The sequence below is a fragment of the Bactrocera latifrons genome, unplaced genomic scaffold (genome assembly GCF_001853355.1).
Source record: "Bactrocera latifrons isolate USDA-ARS-PBARC rearing strain unplaced genomic scaffold, ASM185335v1 scaffold_137, whole genome shotgun sequence".
NCBI lineage: Eukaryota > Metazoa > Arthropoda > Insecta > Diptera > Tephritidae > Bactrocera > Bactrocera latifrons.
In genome coordinates, this window is record NW_017534819.1 from 162,705 (window position 1) to 185,143 (window position 22,439).

At 35.8% G+C, this 22,439-nt stretch overlaps 3 protein-coding genes across 5 annotated transcripts; 1 reads left to right on the forward strand and 2 right to left on the reverse strand.

Annotated features, from left to right (window-relative positions):
• Positions 1-4,763: 4,763 nt before the first annotated feature.
• Positions 4,764-5,204, reverse strand: LOC108965202 (natterin-1-like). Its single transcript, XM_018927434.1, has one exon. The coding sequence runs from the start codon at positions 5,202-5,204 to the stop codon at positions 4,764-4,766; it is 441 nt and encodes a 146-aa protein (XP_018782979.1).
• Positions 5,205-6,948: 1,744 nt separating this feature from the next.
• Positions 6,949-21,279, reverse strand: LOC108965221 (the record flags this gene model as incomplete). Of its 3 annotated transcripts, none has more annotated exon segments than XM_018927466.1 (4): positions 6,949-8,386; positions 8,947-9,483; positions 19,587-20,012; positions 21,179-21,279. In XM_018927466.1, coding segments are annotated over 4 exon segments (2,196 nt in total). In that variant the 5' UTR covers positions 21,183-21,279.
• On the forward strand, positions 14,812-18,163 carry LOC108965222. Its single transcript, XM_018927468.1, has 2 exons — positions 14,812-14,916; positions 17,129-18,163. The coding sequence occupies exons 1-2, from the start codon at positions 14,913-14,915 to the stop codon at positions 17,983-17,985; spliced, it is 861 nt and encodes a 286-aa protein (XP_018783013.1). The 5' UTR covers positions 14,812-14,912; the 3' UTR covers positions 17,986-18,163.
• Positions 21,280-22,439: the final 1,160 nt, after the last annotated feature.

Below are 22,439 nucleotides of genomic sequence, written 5' to 3' on the forward strand. Positions count from 1 at the left end.
ATATATATGTATGTATGGATGTGAACGCAGAGACGTGTTTACAGGCAAATATGTGGATTTCAATCCATGACAAATCCAAGAACAATACCGTTGGAAATCTTTGCTGTAAAATCATAAATTTTTTAAAACAGAACTATGTTCCGTCATTAATTTATTAATACTGTATTGAATTAGAAGCGTCTACGTCAACAAATGAACACAGTGAACATTTATGAACTTTTGTATTGTTCTATGAACATTTTACCTTTTATTGTTTTGCAAACTTTTATTATAAACTGTCGTATTCAACTAGATACTAACTATTAGAAAGTTTGTTATTTTTGCTCTGATAACGTCATTTTGTTGGCATACAATACTGAGCTCTAAATTATCAAAAATTGTTTTTAATTCAAGCCCTAGGGAATTCACGAGCTGAGGATTCAAAGAGCTAAAAGGTATGAAACTATTCCATTACTTGAAATATACTATACATACATATATAAATAGTAGTTTTCACACAAGATTATCAAGAAATTATTTATTTTTTTTTTATGATTTTGGTGAGTATAGTTTATCCCGAACACAAGTATTTTAATGGCTTAAGCCCGTCCCTGAAGATCGTGAATACATCGAAAAGCTGCTCGATGCTCTTCAGTAACCTCAGACGATTACAGAGCGAAAGTGGACGTTCTCAACTTCTCTTACGGATCGACTTATCGTATTTCGGTAAATGGTTTGCATGTCATTGCTAGACTTATATGGTAGGAAAATCTTTTGCAAAAACGATGTCGAGTAGAGGTCTCGAAAGAGATGCTTGTCTGCATAGTTGAGGACCCTACTTTCATCAAACGCATTATTATTAGTAACGAGAAGTCTTCAAATCTTGACCGGAAACTCTTCATTCCAAGAATTTGTGTGGAAAAAAGTCATTGATTTTCACCACAAAAACGCTTCGTTAATTTTGATAGCTCTTCGTGTGAGTTTTGTCCTGCTGCACATATAACCTCGAGACATCTCAGCCAAAGGGGTTACCGCGAGATGTCAAACATGACTGAAGTCCTCACTCTGCATCAACTTAATGAATAACAATAACGCTTGATTGACTAGGTACTAAATATATTACAGCAATAAAAATTTGTATCACTTAACTGGATCAGTGTGTGATGCTTTCGATATATTATTTATTAAGTGAGGATCTGTATCATTTAAATAGTCTACCTAGCTACATATGTATGTTATAATGGTCCAGAAATGAAAAGTTGGTAGCTGCGAGAATATTTAGTAAAATGTATTATTATATACATACACATGTGAGCCACTTAATCGAAGGTCGATAAAAGAGGTGACGCTTACTGTTAACTATCGGTTTTTATTATTAAACTCCATTATCTTGATATAAAACAACGTGCGGAAAAATTCCATCTTATTTTGGATAAAACAAACAACACATACATACATATGTAATTATTACTGTTTATTTGATACTCTTGTTGTTTATTTGATAAAGGGCATGTGCACATATGTACATACAAGTCTAGGAGTGGCAGTTTGTCGATAAYGAGATGATAACCCACCGCTAACCGGTATATCTATATTGCCCGCCAATGGATGTTAGATATTATAAATTCATGAGTGGATGATCGTGTTGGTTGTGCTTCAGCGCCTGTTCCTCAGTGCGTTCAAAAACARAAACATGCGTCTACGTAAGAAAGGACTAAGTTCGGGTGTAACAGAATATTGTATACTCTCACAATTTGCAATGATCGTAGGTAGGGAAACGCCTTAAGATGTAAAACGTCAACTAGAGGATCGGAATCTAAGCAATTTTATATATACATAAGTATACTAAGTATATAACTCATACAATGACCRACTAATTCGGCATAAGATTTCTAGGAAAACGAAAACCATTACATCTAGTATATGAGAGTCAGCATAGTATCGACCCAATAYTTTCTATTAACAATTATTATTATTATTATTACCTCATATACAATCATCAGTCTTATGGAGCAAAGTCAGGCGAATGTTAGAAAATCCTGGTAATAGTTATATGGGCGCTAGCATAAGTTTTYGCCTAATTATATCTACTTTAAGCACAAAGATGCACTGATATGGGTAATGTAATTTTCATTGAAAACTCATATATTGGCCGATGTATCCATCRTAAAGTCACCTTGTAGTTYGAAAATCTTTATATWAGGTATATGGTGGCTCAGGGAAGACAACCCAACTCAACCCATTTTTGATACACGGAATAACTCAAACGTCAAATATWGATACTGGGATCCACATATTCGGTACCTAGAGGCTTGAACAGTTTTGTTTGGATCTGGGCAATTAGTGTAAAATTGTATGCCGGTATATTATTTACTTCCTGATTTGTGAACTGGAAAGTAAAAGAATCAAATGTAATTTAATTTAGTGTTATATGGAAGGCAGGCGTGAAGTCCGTGTTAGATTTAGCCCAATTCTGTCGTTAGGTTACTCCACCAAAAAGTRGGCGATATCACGCCCATCGTCCAATTTTCATATCGCCTCCCGCAAAGCCCCGTCRTACCATCTCGGAGGCAAATTTAATATCTCTCGCGTAATTAGTTATTGATTTTTTTCACTTTTAGTAGTTTTGAACAGTACCGTTATATGTACAAGAATCTTGTATGAGGAGTGAGCGAGCTAATCTTCCAATTTCATCCGTTTTCACGTTGTCGGTAGGAGTTCTTATAATATTTKCGTTGAGCAAATTTGGTTCTTGTGGTTTTAGTAGATATGTACGTACATTAAACTTAAKAGAGGGCGATGCCACGCCTACTTTTCCAAAAATTTTAAACTCTCTGTTGCGAGATGTTGCAAGGGTATACAAATTTTAGAAATGTTTGAATGTTCCATGAAGTAAATATCTGCCAAAGCATTAAAGTTATACAAGTACACATTTGTACAYACATTTGGCTTGTGCTAATCATATACACATCGTTTTACTGCTATGCTTGTGAATGACTTTTACATTTGCTCTATTAGAAGATATTTCAGAACGTTGTGAAATAGCTCAATRGCCTTCAATAAACGTAAAGATTTTTCTTGGTAAGTATATTGATTTTGTTGTAACAGTAATCCACCTTATATATGTAAAGGGTGATSCATTTCGAGGCTTCCTACTTTTTTAAAGAAAAAACACAGAAACTTCAAACTTAATGAGAAAAAGTCTAACGCTGTGATATGACACGAATATCTGCTGGCCGAAGTGTTTTCTCAATAAATCCAAATTCTTCGCCGAATAGTCCTTTYCTTCACTGCGTGYTGGACGCGGTYTATTCGCTCGCATATTATCCWATAATCCACGCGCGAAACACATTCTTYACAGAACGTGAAATTTCGTAATAAAGTTTAACGATTTGTAAAAGTTGTTCATTCATAACATAAATCTTTCCATGATGAACTGCCTAACATTACTGTAAAAAAAAAATAACATGACGGCTTGACACGACTCACGCGTGATCTGTTAAAATARGGCTATTGAAAAAAGTACCTCTACTCGAWTCACCCGTTATAATGTAAATGAGTGCAGCGTTATCACTTTTTAMCTTTCCTGTTCTTTGTTCTGAGTTGTGTAGACTATGTCTGAGCACGTTATCGCCGAAATTATTACTATTTTGGCATAGCGCGGTCGATTTCCGAACCAGAACTTCATCGGCAACATGTCGAAATATGGTTTTCACAATATCTGGTTAGCAGCCATTTCGCAGGTTAGTTMTGGTAATCTCTATCGAAAAAAGTAGTATTTACTAGTTGTTAACCGGAAGATTAAACGGCAGCCGTCAGCCGTCAGCAATAAAATCTATAAGAAACGTCAGCTGCAAATTCATACATATTTATGTATGTATGTCCTTACGTCGTTCCGACACTTATTATCATTATATATGTATGTATTATTCATATTTGCAGTAAAAATTCCATTGAAACATGAATTTCAAAATTAAAAGAAATGCCGAATTGCGTGGCAGCGAGGCGCCCGAGAGCACAAGCAGCACAGTTACTTCGTCGTCCCTGGTTTACGAAAACCGGTTTGGGCGGCAAAAAGAGTCCTTGTCTGATTATGCACATAWGTATGTATGTATGTATGTACATAAATGGCTCGTGACGTTTACACAGTTTTGCGTGTCCACAATGCAAATAAAGGTGGAATCGGCGGGGTGGGTGAAAAGACTGGAACATCGATTGCGTAATATGGTGGCGGCGAAACGAAACTTCATGCAGATTGTGAGGATAGATTGTTAGTGAAGGACCGAGTGGTTGTGGTATTTGCATAGTCATTGGTAGTCCCAAAGCTGGTTTCACATCTTGTTGTAGTATACTATACATATGTATGTACTACATACATATTTATATGCTTTTACGTCCACCATGTGAAATATTTTTAACCAATTCAAAAAACAAAATGCATGTAAAGTTTATTATTTTGCTATAGGCCATATAAGTCAGTAAAGTTATTGTGGATTCAATTTACTTCTTGTAATCGTTATTTATTTAAAATGAATAAAAAATCACAGAATTGTTTATATCACGAGAGAATAAATATGTTGCCAAATTGTAAGGTTATATAGTCCTCAGCTGGTTTCCTGCTCACTCACATTATCGCAGTTTCTCTCTAGCCGACCACTGATATAAATCAATGTCTAAAAATTTACCTTTAGAGAGATATTAAGATCGATTGACTTCGGTGCGAACCATGGTCTCCACTGATCTATGCTCTCAAAGGAAGATGCAGATAACTTCTTAAAAGGCGCTTAATCCACACGACGATCGGYCTTCCTGATCAGCACTTCATATAAATGAAAACGCAATTCTTTACCACCAAACGGTATGTACAAACAGCCATGTGATGGATGTATTTTACCAACGGTTAAACTGTTGTAGTAAGCGCATCGACCTATGTATAATGGCTCACCATATCGTGTGGTTCCACCGAGTACAACGTTGCGTGGCATCGARCCACCGTAGGAAGTGACCCATTTATAGCCATCACCAACCAGCACTTCATATTGTTTTTTCTTGATTTCCTCACCGCGCCAGCAAACATAAGCGCAATCTTTGCTGGGTAGATTATCTTCTCTGTGCGATGAACGACCCACATAGATGGGAGTGCCATTACAGTCGTGTCCGCCAACAAAAGCTCCTGATGGCACCAGCTCATAATTAGAGGAATATGTCGAAGATTCTGAAAACATGTGGGACAAATAAATTTTATATAAGATATAGGTACTGGGATCCAAATACTCGGTACACAGAGATTTAAACAGTTTTTGTTGGATTTGAACAATTTTTGGTCATAAGGTGGTATACACTAAAGGCATTATTCGTGCAAAGTTTAATCTCGTTATTTTCTKATTTCTCTATTAAAGGAAAGCTACGTATGTCATGTTGTCGACATCTGTCCTCCTTATCGCGAGATATCAGATTTCACCAAAAATTGGGCGGCGCCACGCCCATCGTCCAATTTTACCCCGACTTCCACAAAGCCTTATCATACTATCCCGACGGCAAATTTACGTCTCTGGCGCATTTAGTTATTGATTTATCGCGCTTTTAGTAGTTGTGAACAGTACCGTTATATGAGGAGTGWRYRRGRTTWYCATCCVATTTCATCCATTTTCASGCTATTGGTAGAATTTCTTGTATTATTCGTGTTGGGCGACTTTGCTTGTTGTAAGTTTAGTATTTTAGGAGATATATACATTAAATTTATTRGAGTGCGGGGCCACGSCCACTTTTTCAAAAATTTCTCCCACAGGTGCCCKTCGCTACTGTGCCAAATTAGAGTTTTATATCTAAGGTGTATAGTTATGGCACTTTATAGGTTATCGGTTAATGGCGATTTGKGGGCGTGGCAACGGTCGGATGACGCTCATCTACGAACTCGATTGTTTGTTTGTACAATCGAAACAACCTGCATAACAGTTTCATCAAGATATCCCAAATTTTACTCAGGTTTAAGCTTGTACGGGCGTTTACATACGTACATACATATGCATGTATATATAGCCCTATATCTATCTCGATTAGTTTTAGGAGATACGYGCAACGGTGGTGAACAAACCTATAATACTCTGTTGCAACTGGTTGCAAGAGCATAAAAATGTCGAGCATAATCCTCTAAGCCCAATATTCCAGATATAGTGATTTTTAACTTTACAGCGATTAGCGACTTTTCAACTGACCTAGTATACTGATTTCCAATTATTTGGTTAACCTTTGCCTATATGTTATATTTTCAATATATTTAAAATAGTCCCTTTGGTTGATTTTAATATAAATATCYTGGACACGAAAAAACCTAGTAATGAAACTAGAAGTAATCTGGAAGTATTTTAAAGTTAAAAGATAGCCCTCTTAATCGATCAGAAATAACTTTACAATTATAGGTCATGTCGTCCGAATGGACGAAAACACTCCAGCTCTAAAAGTATTCGGCGCAGTACCCGCTGGGGGAAACAGATGRCAAGGAAGAACTGCACTCCGTTGAAAAGAAGGACCTGGCTTCACTCGGAGTCTCCGATTGGCGCCAATTAGCGAAAAGAAAGAMCGACTGGCGCGCTGTTGTAAACTCGGCTATATCCRCGTAAGTRGTGTCTAYGCCAATAAAGRAGAAGAATATTAAATGTCGTCGAAGGCAGAACATATAAAATATTTGATTATTGTAACTATATTTAATTATAGAGGAGTGAGTAATTACAAGCGTTCGGAGGAAGATGATTAATTAGAAGCGYGATTTTGATTTGGAAAATCATATCGATAGCGAACAGCATTATATATTTATTATATTGGAATAAAGAATTAAAACAACAGTGCTCAATATAATTGATAAAGTCTTCCCATTTCGAATGGTCCATTTAAAATAAACGTTTCTACGACTTCGAAATGCATTAGTCATAAGCTGAACTAAGCTTTAGTTGCATAAATATTTCTGTATATTTATTTATTTATTAAATGAAAAATAATAATACAATTATTATCTTACATTGTAAGAAGCACTAGCTGCCAGAGCTTACAACTATGTATTTGTGTATATATTTGAAAATATTGTATTGATTAAATAAATATGTACATTTGCATATATGTATGCATATTACTGTAAAATATATGGAARATGTATTACTGACAAATTATTCACATTTCACCATTCAATAACAGATTTTTATTGCTTCATTCCGGTAGAAATTGTTGCGGCGCACAAGTACTTCATAGTTGGAAATTCTCCGCTCACAACCATCGAAGGGAATGTAGAGTGTACCGTGCGAAGGTTGAATTTTACCAGGTGTCAGACTGCCACAGTAGTGGGCCCTACCCACATACAATATTTCGCCGTTGTCAGTGCGTCCTGCCTCTATAGCACCTGATGGTACCATACCATTTGAAGCCGGCATCCAATCGTAACCCTCACCGACGAGAATTTCGAAACTTTCTTTCTGAATCTCTTGACCCGCGTACGACACGTAGGCACAAGCGCGACTCGGTATCGCTTTGCCTGGTAGCAAATCGCCATTGTGGAAGCAGCGACAAACGACAATTGGTGACATGTCGGTATCGTGTCCGGCGTATACAGCATTTGGTGGCGTATAATTGGCGCTTGAAACTACCCAAGTATCCGATTGTTGCGGACCATTCCCAACTGGCTGKCTGGGTGGTATATAGGGTGGAATTGGTGGGGTGGGTGGATAAACTGGTACACCGATTGAGTGATATGGTGGCGGCGGATCGCAAACTGGATGCGGATTGTAGGGATCGGTTGTTGCTGGTGGAGCGAGTGGTTGTGGCATTGGCATAGGCATTGGTGGYCCGAATGGGGGCTTCACATCTAGTGGTGGTATGTATGGTTTTACGTCCACAATGGGCGGTACGGGATATAGTGGTTTTATGTCCTCTATTGGTGGTGGTGGTGGTGGYGGCGTTGTATCACCTACTGTCCATCCTTCAGGGCGTTTTTGCTCCACCAGAATTTCATAAGACTCCAAGCGACGTTCGGCCGTTTTGAATGGTATGAATAAGGCGCGATGAACTGATGAAACCTTTCCAACACTCAAACTGCCTTCGTAATGTCCACGCCCAATATAAACTGGTTGACCCAGGGCTGTCTTGCCACAAACCACAGCATTCTCTGGTATAACATGATCATAACAATGRCGCCAGATAAGATTTGTGCCGCAGAGTACCTCAAAATGATCCTTGGGAATGGCTTCGCCACGCCAAGACACAAATGCAATTTGCTTCTTGGGCACAACCTGTGCCACTAAAGTGTCACCATTGTGGAATGTGCGACCGACGTAGATAGTATCGCCCTCAAAGTCGTTACCACCAATTACGGCATTTGGTGGAATGGCGGCGTATGCGGACGAATGCACCCATTTGTAGTCTAAATTTTAATTAAAAGATAAAATTAAATGTATTTTCCGTGTTTTAACCAACTAAACTATGAAAATTCAACAAAAGGGTGCATACGTCCGCTGTGTACGAGTTGGTGGAATATAACAATAAGTAAATCTTAGTTGTATRTATTATATATRCATACATGTGTATTTCGTATTAAATATGCTTTTTATTTTTCCTGTTCTTTTCATACAAATTTATTCTTTTTTATAGAAAATAATGAAAGTTAAACCCGGCAGAGAACTTCGTATGAGTCGACGCGGATTTCGCGACCACCATATGGAATGAAGAGGCAGCGTTGCAATTGTGAAACTAAACCGGGAGTTAAGCTGCCTTGATAATGGCCGCGACCGACATACAAACGATTACCGTTGCGTCCGACGCCGCTCATTACAGCGTTCGGTGGGATCACATGATTATACACATGCACCCAGCTATAACCGTAGCCACAGAGCACATCGAAAGATGTCTTATTGATCTCGTAACCGCCACAACAGACGTATGCACTACCTTTGTTGGGAACAAACTTAGCAGGCAGTAGCTCACCTTCATGCATGGCACGAGCCACATAGATAGGAGCGCGATCCGTATCRTAGCCACCAACGACGGCATTCGGCGGCACATGGTATGGTGTTGTGGGCACCCATTGATCTGCAGCCTGTCTGATGAGTACTTCGTATGAGTCAAGACGCACTTCATTCCCACCAAACGGTATATACAAACAGCCATGCGATGGATGTATCTTGCCAACGGTCAAACTGTTGGCATGATGGCCGCGACCTATGTACAATGGTTCGCCATTGCGTGTGGTACCGCTGCGCACAGCATTGGGCGGCACAGCACCACCATAGCATGGAACCCAAGCATAGCCTTGACCCACAAGCACTTCATAGTGTGTTTTCTGTATCTCCTTACTGCCCCAGCAGACATAAGCGCAACCTTTGCTGGGTATCACTTTGGCCGGTAGGTTATCGCCCTCGTGGAATGAACGACCCACATAGATGGGCGTGCCGTCACAGTCGTGACCACCAACAACGGCGCCCGGTGGCACCGGCTGATATGGTGACGAATGTACCCAGGTTTCTGAAAAGAAATAGATGCAATTAAAGTCAACGAATTGATATATAAATTTGGCACTACAGTAGATTTAATATGATTTTTCTATGTTTTTTTAGAAAATGTAAAAGTGTTTGCGCATTGTGAATGAAAATTTTGCAAATATTGCGTAGTCGAAAAAGTCTTTTCGCATAAAAAAATGATAAAATGAGAAGTGTTATTCTATTGGTCTTATGAGCTTTCGCACAAAGTATGAATCATTTCAATAATTCGACACATACATRCATGTGTATATAGTACATAGAAGTAATGAAAGTATTTATGTATCGTTACCGTTGGTTATTTGCTCTTTGCCTTAAAAGCTTAGATAATGTATGATTTMTTTATTACCAAAGTATTTGTGTGGCAAAAACCAATAACATTTTTAATTATGAAGGCAATTTACCGTGTTGAAAAACAGCACCGGGTTGCACCGAAATCGTAGCGCCTAAAAATATGCAATTACGTTTTAATATTAAACTTTTTGCTTACTCAAATGCAAAATTTTCGCAAATTATTATGTGCTTTTGTGTTTATGGAATTATATTGACACTCGCACACAATGATCTGAGTTATAGATAAAGATAAAGGGTTATCACTGCACCGATCAGCGATCAAATTCAGGCAAATATGTAAGTTCATAGTTAATTTAATCACATGCTTTATTAATGGAAAATCGTTATCAATGCTAAGAATATATGTATGTAAATTAAAAATTAATCTCCTTTCTGATCTAAAAACKCACTTTATCCACTTTTTGTAATTTGCCTTACCCATATTTATTGTGTGTGTTGATTTTTGCACAGATTAAAAGAATCTTATTCAATTTATTATTTTTTGTTATCGTTATGTTTCCGTAATCAAAATTTGTCGTCTATTTTATTCGACGGATATAACGCTCCGTATGCGTTGACAGTCGTTGTATAACTGTTTTCGTTCGTGAATTCAACTGAGTTGGTTATACCTAACATCGACTATTTTATCTTATCGAAGGGTACTGTTTTTGTTTTAGATTTAAATTACCATTGATATTTCGAAAAACCGCAATAAAATTTCCAGCTCAGAAGCGTTTCACCATATGCAATATATACCATATATGGGACAATACATTCATGGCCAAAATATTTCGTTTAATTTCATTAGTAACATTTTATGTAAAATATGCCTTACACCCTAATGGTGGTCAAGAAAGCACCAATTTGTTCGCAAAAGCACAACTCGCTTCTAAACACCATAGGCATCCACCATATAGCCCTAACCTTGCACTACCGGGCTAACATTTGTTTCGGTTAATGCAGAACTCCTTTAATGGAGAAAAGCTAGCTTCAAGAGAAGCCTGTGAAAATTTCTTGTCACAGTTTTTCGCCGAGAAACCAGAAAAGTGTTACACGGATGGAATAATGTCTCTAGCGGAAAATGGCAAAAAGTATACGATTAGACTGGTACATATTTGGCTYATTAAAGTCCATTATAAATATAAAAATATAAGTTGAAGTTCCATTAACAATACGAAACGATTTTTTCGACTACACAATATGTAGAAAACATTTGGAGGGTATGTGTTTTTATTTTACCATAAAAACATTCCGGRAAAAACTTAAAAAAACGGACGTCAAACGGAGTGGCCCTCTAAATTCAAATATCGATAAAATACATGTTATATCTTATGTATGCATAGAAAAAAATACGTTTAGATAGACTAGATACGATTTAAAGTGAAAATAAAGAGCTTGTTTCSTTAGATCATTGTTTTTGGGGCAAAAACTGAAACTTCAGGGAGYGTTTGCAATACAAAAAACCGTCTTGCTAATTACTGGGCACCCTAATTTGCATACGTGTATTAATACAAAAATTGATTATGCGATAAAGACACTCATACTTTGGTAAATTTTATGATATACTTGCATTCAGGGTAAATACCCGTTTTTAAATAAGTACACGTAATCAAATCATATTTATTTATGAGATATTGAAGTCTGGTTCAATGATTCACTACAATAAAAATAACTTTGTGCCGGTTTTTGACATACTTCCTRTTATCAAAATGATAGTGTTGTCTCAAACTGAAATCATGTTCATTGTTAAGTTGAACAATCACTAAAGGACAATATTAMAATATAATATTTCTTTATTTTTCTTTCTAACAACATTTTTTGAGTAAACATTGAGGTAAACATATAGACGAGAAGTTTATTTGTATATGAGTATACAGAATGTAATTTAGCGCCCCCTGGTGGCGCCATCTCTATGTCGACTGGTGCGTTAGATTCTGCTATCTTTATCGATTGTCCAGTGAGAATTTCATGACATATCATGGATTGGAAGTGAAGTTATGGCGTTTTAAGTATCAGTATGTTTGTGTTGTCGGTGCGAAAATGAGCTTCGAACAAGAGCCAACATTAAATTTTGTTTAAAAATTGGTAMAACTTTTACCGCAACCTTGCATGGAAATGGAATTGAACATGTCCAAAACATCGATTTATCGCATTTTGACACGGTTTGTTCCGCACAAATTGACTGACGACCAAAAATTGCTCAGAATCCAACATTCGAAGGGCATCATTAAACCGATTATTTGACCAAAAATCACATTTTAACCATTAACCACTCCCCGTATTCACCTGATATGGCACCGTGCGACTTCTTCCTTTTCGGAAAAATGCATTTGCCCATGAAAGGAAAGCGTTATGCAGACGTAGAGTCCATTCAAAAGGCTTACACCGGCATACTTCCGGCCATGCCATATTTATAAGTAAAACAAAAATAACAATACTAATTCCATACTTATTACATATAAATACAGATATTGAAAAACATCGATATCAAGATATRGTATCGATTTGTAATTGCCACAATATCTTGGGCATTCTCGTACAGTCGTAGTGAAACTTCTGGAGTCAATTTTATTGTGCAAAATAAAAAACTTTTTTTTTGCTTGTCAATGAGTGTTTGTTATTTCATTATCTTATCATTATCGTCAGGTGTTTTCTTGACTTCTATAGGTGTGACTCATTKAGTGAATGAAATATCATGGCTTAGTTATGCACATACCGCAAAGTAGATYATACTATAAAAACTTGTAGAAACAGAGCTACTTTCAGGAAATGCGAAAATGAAATTCTGGTTATACTTTTTTTACAAAACAGGGATTACGACGCCTTGTTGCACTTCTGCAACATAAAACTGAAGTAAAAATTAAAACATAGCACCTAACCGTAGACCGTATTTGMTCGGTGTCAACAGCAATAAAGCTAACGATAAAATGAAAGCTTTTCTGACATGCTGGCCCATATTTTATAAGTCACTAAAGAATTAAGCCTCGTAGTAGGCATTGGTTCGTATACATATATATGTACATATGTATATATGATTTTTTCACCATCTTATGATTGTTGTTATGTAACTTTTGGTTTTTGTACCGGAAAATATTTGCTGAAAAGGTTTGTACCCTAAAAGTTCCATCCTCTGTGGAATTCAGAGTAACCATAGCAGAGACGTTATGGAAATATTACACAAACAGGCTTTTGAAGCGTAAAAGTTAGGTTGAATGTTTCTTCGTCAAAATAAAAGAAAGAAGYCCCAGCTCAGCATGTTCCTCCGAAAGATGTGAGGTTTTAACAATACGGGCACTGCCAAGTTTTAAGGGATAAACAAATGAGATGCGAATTTCCACACATCGCTTCAGTCAAWGAATTTATTRAGAGGACAATTCGGTGAGCAGATAATTTCACGTTTTGAGCCGGTCGATTTGTCACAAAGATCGTTCCGTTAAATTTTTTCCTTTSGRAATATGTAAAGCCTAAAGTCTAGGCGGATAATCCCGCTTCGATTCAAGCCTTGGATCAATCCAAGTTACCAGTCGAGATACTCGAACGAGTCATCGTAAATTCGACTCAATTGATGGACCATCTCAGAAGAAGCCGCGGCCAACTTCAATCTTCAAAAAATAAATGCCAAAAAATGGTCTTTCGAATGATAATAATCATTTCTCATTAAATTTGAAGTTTCTGTGCTTTTTCTTAAAAAAAGTAGGTAACTTTTWAATGGATCTCCCTTTTAAATAATTTTAATTTTTTAAATAAACTTAAAACAATAATCTGAGCTAACAATTGCTTTGTCAAAACCTTCTTTATTTCTTAACTGCTACAAAGGGTATTTACTTCGATTTATACAAAGTTTATCAACCCCTCGGTCTACACCAGTGCTTCACTCCATTTGCGCCATAATAACTAGAACAGGTGGAAAGTAGCAAAAACAAAAAATTGGAATTATGTTCATATAATCGATATGTCATAAATTTTATTTACATGTCTGCGATACACACTCATATAAGTTTCTGTAGAAAATGTCACATATAGCTTCATACATACATATGTATATACTATATGTATGTATTTTAGTAGGTAAATAAGAACACACATCGGCAACAAAATTCGTATTTCAAAAGCACTTTTGACTTTTAGCTTGAAACAGGCAAATATCCATCAAAACGTATAGTATACTGATAAGATAACGGTAAAGCACATAGGTCTTATTGTTATCTACACTGCAGTTCGGGACAATAGTGTCACTTCACCATAACGAATCATATGCTGACAAGGGTCAAAATGGCTTATATTCATTTGTGGAAAAATTACAAACTTTATGGAAAAAAGTTAAATGACAAATTTTCGCTAAATTAACATTTTAATATCGAAAAAGGTTCCTAATTTTGCATCGAAAATTCTATCGTCAAAATAACTGTTCTTTTTTAAAGTCGGTAAGCTTTTTCTTCGTTAAAATGTCYCCCATCCCTTCCTCTTCCCTACCTCAGATGGTGCGTCATTTTTTCCTTCTGTTTTGTTTTATTATTTTTCTTATCTAATGGGTTTCGTCCTTATATGAGTTCTTTCCGWACAAAAGTTATCGGTCCTGGTCTATGAATTGATATTTATGGTGACCACGGATGTTTTGGTTGGAATTTTGTGTCAAATTTAGYATTTTATAGCATTTTACTTATGTATGTATATCATAACATACAGTGAATCAAAAAAGTTTTGGCACAGGCGTTGTCTTTGCTGAAAAGTGTATTCAAACTTGAAATGACAATTTTTTTAATCAACTTTTTGACACAGTTCTTATTTAAAACTTACATACCGTTATTTCATAAGAAAATCATACTAAGCAAAGAAATATTCCGTTATTTGTGAAATTGTGWGTAAGTTCAGTTTTTGGTAAATATACATACGTTTTTGTGATAATTAACTCTTCTTTTGTCCGTTAGCGTAGGCTTTTGTATATCTTTTGGCGGTAACTATATATTTACGTTCATTTGCAGTTGCGAGTTCAAATCGAAACGACGTACTAACGTTAACAAGTACAAAAAGTATTTTTTAATTAATTTATTAAGAAGTTAGTGACTATTTAATACAGACGAAATGGGTGAGTAGGCGAAAGTGAATAAGGCAATTGCCATAATTTTGGAATAATTAAAGGAAATACTTGGAAAAAGTAAGCAAATATTTTTTGAGTAAAACAAACTACTTGATCACGAATCAAAATATTTTTCAWAAGGTTTGATTATGAAATTACTTACAGTGCTGTTTTTTTTTAGCGTAATWTAAAAAAGGRGATGCCTTTTACAATAACAGCGCGTATAGTGCATATTTGATAYAAATTTTGTGTAAATTTTATTTAAAAAAAGTGAAAGGAAATATGCCAAAAACAAAAAACTTTCAATTTCTTACTTGATTGCCAAATTAAAATTGTAATTTAAAGCATTTCTTCTAATTGTTCTACTAATTTCTATTAGAAGCTGTCGTATTAACTTACGTGTCACTCTCTGTTTTGTTTTTGCTTGTTATTTATGATGCTTTTAACTGTATTTTATCTAATCTCAACTTTCAAATGCTTTTATCAGATAAAGTGCAGTTTCTCTGTCATGAAGGTGCGCGGTTTGAGAGGTCTTCGACATGTTTTCATTACACTCAGTATATTGTTGGCAACCTTAAATAACATTGAATGTTGTGTAAAGTTGTTTTTCAAAATTATGACAGAAATTTGCCTAATAACTGAAATAGAATAAATTATATTTATAAAAATTATTTAATATTATTAGTTTTGAGAATCTTTCAGGGGTTGAAAAAATTAGGAAAATTCTTATACATATGTATGTACATATACATATGAAACCAATAGTCTGTTGCTACGATTTTTTGACTGAATTAAGGAGAATAAGAAATGAGCTTCAATAACATTAGCCGGCTTCAATTATTCTAAAGCATAATATATGATGTATAAATTAACTATATCCGTTTGTCTTTTCGTATATACGCGAACTCATCCCGCAATTTTTGAGATATTGGTCTCAAATTTTACACACATCGCTTTCTCCGCAAAAAGCAGCTCATTTGTCAGTAGCTGCCATACAAACTGAACGATTAAACCAAGTTTTTGTATGAGCAAWTTTTTTATTTGACGATATATTARTTGTCAAAAAAGTCTTGCGGTATTTTCGCTAGTTGGCGCTGAGAGCGCGTAGTTCTAGTTTTATTCGTGGCATCGGTATATATTGGTAGTCGAAAAAGTCTTTTCGTATTTTGTCAATAGATATCGTTGCAGTCGTATATCTCCAGTGCTACCAATCACTTTGTGTCATACCATATTGTGATGGAAACGTGAGATTTTAGGCTTCATTTAACCAAAAAAAAAATGTAATTCAAGGAAGTTGAATAAAGGTTACAACTGTTCAAAAATGAGTGAAAATAATGCAGAAATTCGCTAAATTTTGAAATTTTTGTATAAAAAAGGGAATAATGCCACCAATGAAATTTGTGAAGTTTATGAAGACGATACTGCATCAGATCGTGTAGTAAAAAGATGGTTGGCTCGCTTTCGTTTTCGTTCGTAAAAAACTTAAGTTGACGTTTGATTAGAAATACGAAAAGACTTTTTCGACTASCCAATATTTACGAAACTTRGCATTGATTATTGTCCATTCGGAGTCTTAGAACATATTGTTCAGATCGGTCCACTATRGTATATACATATGTAKCCATATAAACTGACCGATCAAAATCCAGTTTTGCAAATACAGTAAATTGACATGTAGTCWWTAGGTGCTTCCTTTTCGGCTCTAATATACCACTTGACATAGTTTAAGTACACTTGCATGTAATTCTGTAAATATAACGGTGTCAAGATTTTATAGACACGCCTTAACATGTCATAAACAAAATGGATACGCATGCAAACAAATACACACACAAYACTTTTAACTGTTAATATGTACACATGGCTTAACATTTTCAAACGGTATCTTTGTGCAGTTTGATTATTTCCTTTCTATTGACTATTTTATGATTACTTAAYTGAAAAACAAGTTGATAAGTCGACTAAAAATAAGTAATTGCATTATRTGCTATGAATGTTTAACAGTTTAGTGTACAGAAGAGTTTTAAAAGTGATATATAGATATGTATGTACATATAGTACAACTGTACTTTAATTAGGCATTAATCAAGCTGTATTTCACGTTAATATTTGTGCAAATAATTTRTCAACACTCAATCATATATACACACCTACATATACATACATACCGCTGCGCACTGATTAAAAAAATTAACAAAAAAATGTTTTTTTTTGTTTGCAGCCGAATTCACTTGGGTTTCCACAAATGTCTACAGCGACTTGCCACCCTTTGCCATGCATGCSGGCCACGACGCGGATGGCGATCCAATCTACGTGGGACGCGCTTACCACAACGGTGACGTCTTGCCAGCCAAAATCGTACCAAACAAACAGCAAGCGTACGTGGCGTGGGGCGGTGAAGAGATCAATAAGCAAGACATCGAAGTGTTGACTGGYCAACATTACAACTGGGTACCGGCCAGCGGTGGTGCGGTGCCACCACATGCATTCCGCGTCGGTCGCACAAATGACGGTGAACCGCTATACATTGGACGTGGTCATTGGGAGGGTAGTTTGACACCGGGCAAAGTGCATCCATCACATGGCTGCCTCTACATACCATTTGGTGGACGTGAACATCGGCTCGATAACTATGAAGTACTGGTACAACCGGAGACTTGGGTTAATTCGTCTGGTTCCAATATTATACCGGGCACCATTCATGCCGGCCATGATGCCGATGGTGATGATATCTTTGTGGGACGTGCCTATCATGAGGGTGATTTGTTGCCTGCTAAAGTTATTCCTCGAAAGGGTTGCGCATACGTGCCCTATGGCGGTCGCGAAGTTGTGAAGCATGATTTTGAGTTGTTAACCGGTTACGGCTATGGTTGGGTGCCCGATGCAAATGGTTCGGTGCCACCAGGCGCGGTTATTTGTGGACGCACCAGTGACGGGGAACCCCTATACATTGGTCGTGGACACTATAGCGGTAGCTTCACACCCGGCAAAATTCATCCATCTCACGGCTGTTTGTATATTCCTTTCGGTGGTCAGGAGATAACCCTAACCAATTACGAGGTTTTGGTACGCACCTAGAGAATTGGCCTCTAGCAAAGTGTCTCATGTTGTGTGTAACAATGAATCCATAACTCAAAAACTCATAAGCAATGTAGAAGTCGCACATTCACATTAAATAAATAAAAGACGCGTCCATGTACGTTCTCTAAGTTTTGTAACTTTTTTAATRAATAAATATTTGAGTTAGAAAACCAAAGTTTTATTTTATCGATTTCTTTTCGTATTTTCCAAATCAGGCATAACATACTTAAATTCTATACATTTCTCTACAAAAATGTGCATCTTAACAAGTCAGCCGATAAAAAAATTAAATTCTACAAGACCTGTACCTCTACATACATACATATGTATGAACTATCTGATAATTGAATATTTGTGTTTGTTTTGCTTAAGTTGAAATCTTTTCCTTATCTTAGCACAACCTAAAAAATCTTTGATGGAAAGTTTGTGAAATTTCGTTCAATTGTTGCATAGTTTTAGGCTCCATACCCATTCATAGCGACTTTCAGCTTTAAGTGCTCATATATGTAAGTAAGAAAACTGGTGACCAAATCACGAGTTAATTGCTCAAGAGCGCTACCAGAGACTTGTGTTRAAGTTTCTATAAGTTTCTTAAGACCGAGTTGGCCAAACTAAGCGAAAGTTTTGYGTACATGTGATCGTCATCCCTATCTTACGCATAGGGTTTATGTGATGTGCGGTGAGTATTTGTTAGTTTCCACSCTAATTCTTTCAATGTATTGAAGTTTCTTTAGTAGTGACGTCTTTGATGCMTCTATTGGAAAAGGAAACTACAACAAGAAAAAACGAAGCCAAACCGAAGACACATTTTATATAGCATAAAGGATGTTTTTGTTGATTTTAATCGATTTTTGATATCAMACGATCTTGGTGGTCAATCGACCGGYTTATATTCTATAGTGGATCGATCTGAAAACTTGTTTTGGAAATTCTAGGCTATGTCAAATTTATTGAAGATGAAGTCAAATCAGAAAATTTTTCATACAAGGACTTAAATAAGATCGATTAAACTAAGTATGTGACCTGTTCTGATTGATCAATGTACAAACGTCTTTGCTTTTCTCTAGCTTTTGCCAGATTGAGATTGAAATATCTCGGCAAATCTTGCGAAGTCGCTGGAACTGATACCAACCGCCTTTTGGTAAATATAAACCGATTCGTCGATCGGTAAGGATGTGGTGATCAACCTTTTASGCGTTTATGGGTAGCACAAAGGAAGAATTTCTATCCAAGTATGATTCAACATTTCGGATCAATTAGAAGACAATCCATCTGAATACACCCTTCCCTTCTTCATAAGGAAATTTTTAATAAGAATTAATTGAAATTTTTAAAAATAAAATTTTTTTAGACACTCTGAATCTGATTCTCTCATCAATCGAGTTCCTGTAGTTTTTAAGCACTGCCATTTGTGTGTATGTATAAATTATATATTTATATCTGAGTCACCAGAAAATCACAAATTCATTAATGCAGCACTGCCTTGTTAGAATATATAGTTAGATAACATCGCCGCTCTTTAAGCTACTTTCAAGTTTTAGTAAAAAAAACCAGTACTCTCGGCTTAATTAATTATGTTTTTTTTAATTAATAATTACGCACGAGCACTTCGTAATTGGTAAGAGGCACCTCCTCGCCGCCGAAACCAATGTACAAACAACCCTGTGACGGATGAATTTTGCCGGGTGTCAAACTGTTAGCATGATAACCACGTCCCACATACAACGGCTCACCAAGACTAGTTTGACCACAACTGATTGCATTAGGTGGCACCGAACCATTTGCATCGGGCACCCAATGGTAGTGGTGACCAGCCAATATTTCAATATCGTGTTTGTTCACCTCCTCGCCGCCCCACGCTACATACGCTTGGCCTTTGTTTGGCACAACTTTAGCAACCAACATATCGCCRTTATGATATGCGCGTCCAACATAGATGGGATCACCATCCGAATCATGACCAGCTTGCACAGCGAAAGGTGGTAAGTCGGCGGTGATATTTGTAGAGAACCAGTGATGCTCACCTGTTGGAAAAGAAAGYGGTGACCGGGACAGGTGAAAAAATTGTTAAAGTTATATATATATATATATGTATGTATGTATAATATATATGGTTTATATGTTTATAGCTATATATATATCCGTTATTAGCAGTATGTCCTATAATCAATTTCCTGTTATAAAACACCGTTAGTTATCTGTGCAGCTAGTTTTACGTGAAGTTTATATGCGACGTTCAAGTGGCCATTATAGGAAAGAGCAATTAAAACCTATATATGTACATATGTACATATGTATTTATGTGTATTATCGTTTGGTATATGCAAAGTCATAAACGGTTATCAAATCACAATAAAATTGAAACAGCAAATACASAAAATATTCCACATATTGAATTATCGGCTAATATTCATTCTGTTCGGATTATAAAGTTTATATATGATTTCTCAGAATTGTTTTTAGTAAAGTTTTCTATGCTGGCGTTACATAATATACTACTACTACTATATAATATACTACTACTACTATAATATAAATGTACACCTTTCATTAAACAAAATATTGGGTAGTCGAAAAAGTCTTTTCGCATTTCTAATCAAATTTTTTTTTAATTTATAATGAACTTTAATAAAMCAAATACATATGTGGCATTTTGATCGACCACTTTTTGTCATTTTTCCGCTAGAGGCGTTATTCTATCAGTGTAAAACTTTCATCAGTGTAAATCGTAATTTCTAGAACGGAAGCGAGCGAACCATTACTATGCTACACGAASTGATGCAGAATCGTCTTCGTACAGTTCACAAATTTCATTGATGGCTTACGTGGCATTCTTTCCWTTTTAAACAAAAATTTCAAAATATAGCGAATTTCTTCATTATTTTCACTCATTTTTGAACAGCTGTAACTTTTTTTCAACATCCCCGAATTTAATTTTTTCTAATTTCTTAAAATCTCACTTTTTCAACACTATACGGTATGACACAATATGTTTGGTAGAAATACAGATATAAGACTGCAACGACATCTAATGACAAAATACGAAAATTTATTTATCTATTCTATTTACATATTTTATCTATTGTAATATATAAAAAGAACATTTGCACTCATTATCTTAAATTAAAAAAAAAAACAAAGTCACTTGATAAATTTTACATGCATTTCGCACTCCACCCTCATTACTCACCCATTGCTATTCTTCTACTTAATTTACTTTTCTATTGCTAAAAATATCAAATATTCGCAGCGTTACGCTCGGTCAATGCTTCAGCTGTGAGGTTGCAACTGTAACTGTTTAAATTATTGCAATACAACATAATCGAAGGAAGCTATATATAGGAAATTCGAATAAGCGTTAAGCAAATTGACAAAAAGAAAGTACCCTGTACAAGAATTTTATTATTATCGCTCATGACGCCAGTGTAATATTGCGTTAGCCACCAGTGTATGCTGAGAGATTTTGTCTGTTAGCTTGATATTTTTAATAATTCTTCAACGAAGTTAAGAAAGATAAGGAAGGCGTTCAGATGACAGAGAACAAGTGTATGCAGGTGCACTACTTAATAAATACATGCATATGTAAATACATGTGCAAATAATTTGAAGTATATGTATATTTTTTATAAATCTCAAAATAAAGGGTGATGCATTTCGATGTTGCCTACTTTTTTAAAGAAAAAAACTCAGCAGCTTCAACTTTATTGGGGAATGTTCATTATTATTAGATAGCATATTATTTGACATTTATTTTTTGAAGACTATCCCTTCAATCAAATGTTGGCCGCGGCTACGTCTCAGATGGTCCATGAATTGAGTCCAATTTTCGATGACTCGTTCGAGAATATCTACTGATAACTAGCGAATGACATGCGTAATGTTTTGCTCCAAAGCCAGAATCGAAGCCGATTTGCTCACAAAGACTTTAGACATTCCATATCTCCATAGAAAAAAGTCTAATCTAAAGATCGACCAAAATAACATGACAGCTTGACACGACTCACACGGAATCTCTGAAAAAAAGGATTTTGAAAAAAGTACCTCTACTTGGATCACCCSTTATATGTAATAAGTAAAATGTGTAAACTTTTGCTTTCCAATAGCCTTCAAAACTTAGTAAGTTATAGTGGAACAATCTTCTTTGACAACTTTGTCAATTTTCAGATATGACAATTAGTGTGTGTTCTTTAGGAAACTAAAGATCGGTCAAGTGATTTAGTAAATTATTTCCTAGACATTTTATTCCTAGAATTAGGTACCGCTACATCGAAAATTTTGCGGTAGTATATTGGCAGAAAATCTTGATTAACTGCTTTTATAACATTGAAAAACTACGGAGTTGCTCTCAAAACTTGTCCTGGAAAGATTTGTCTGTATTGCATATCACAACAGGCTATAACTAAAAGAACTGCTAAAAGTACGAAATATGCTTTTTATTAGTCCGRATAAAT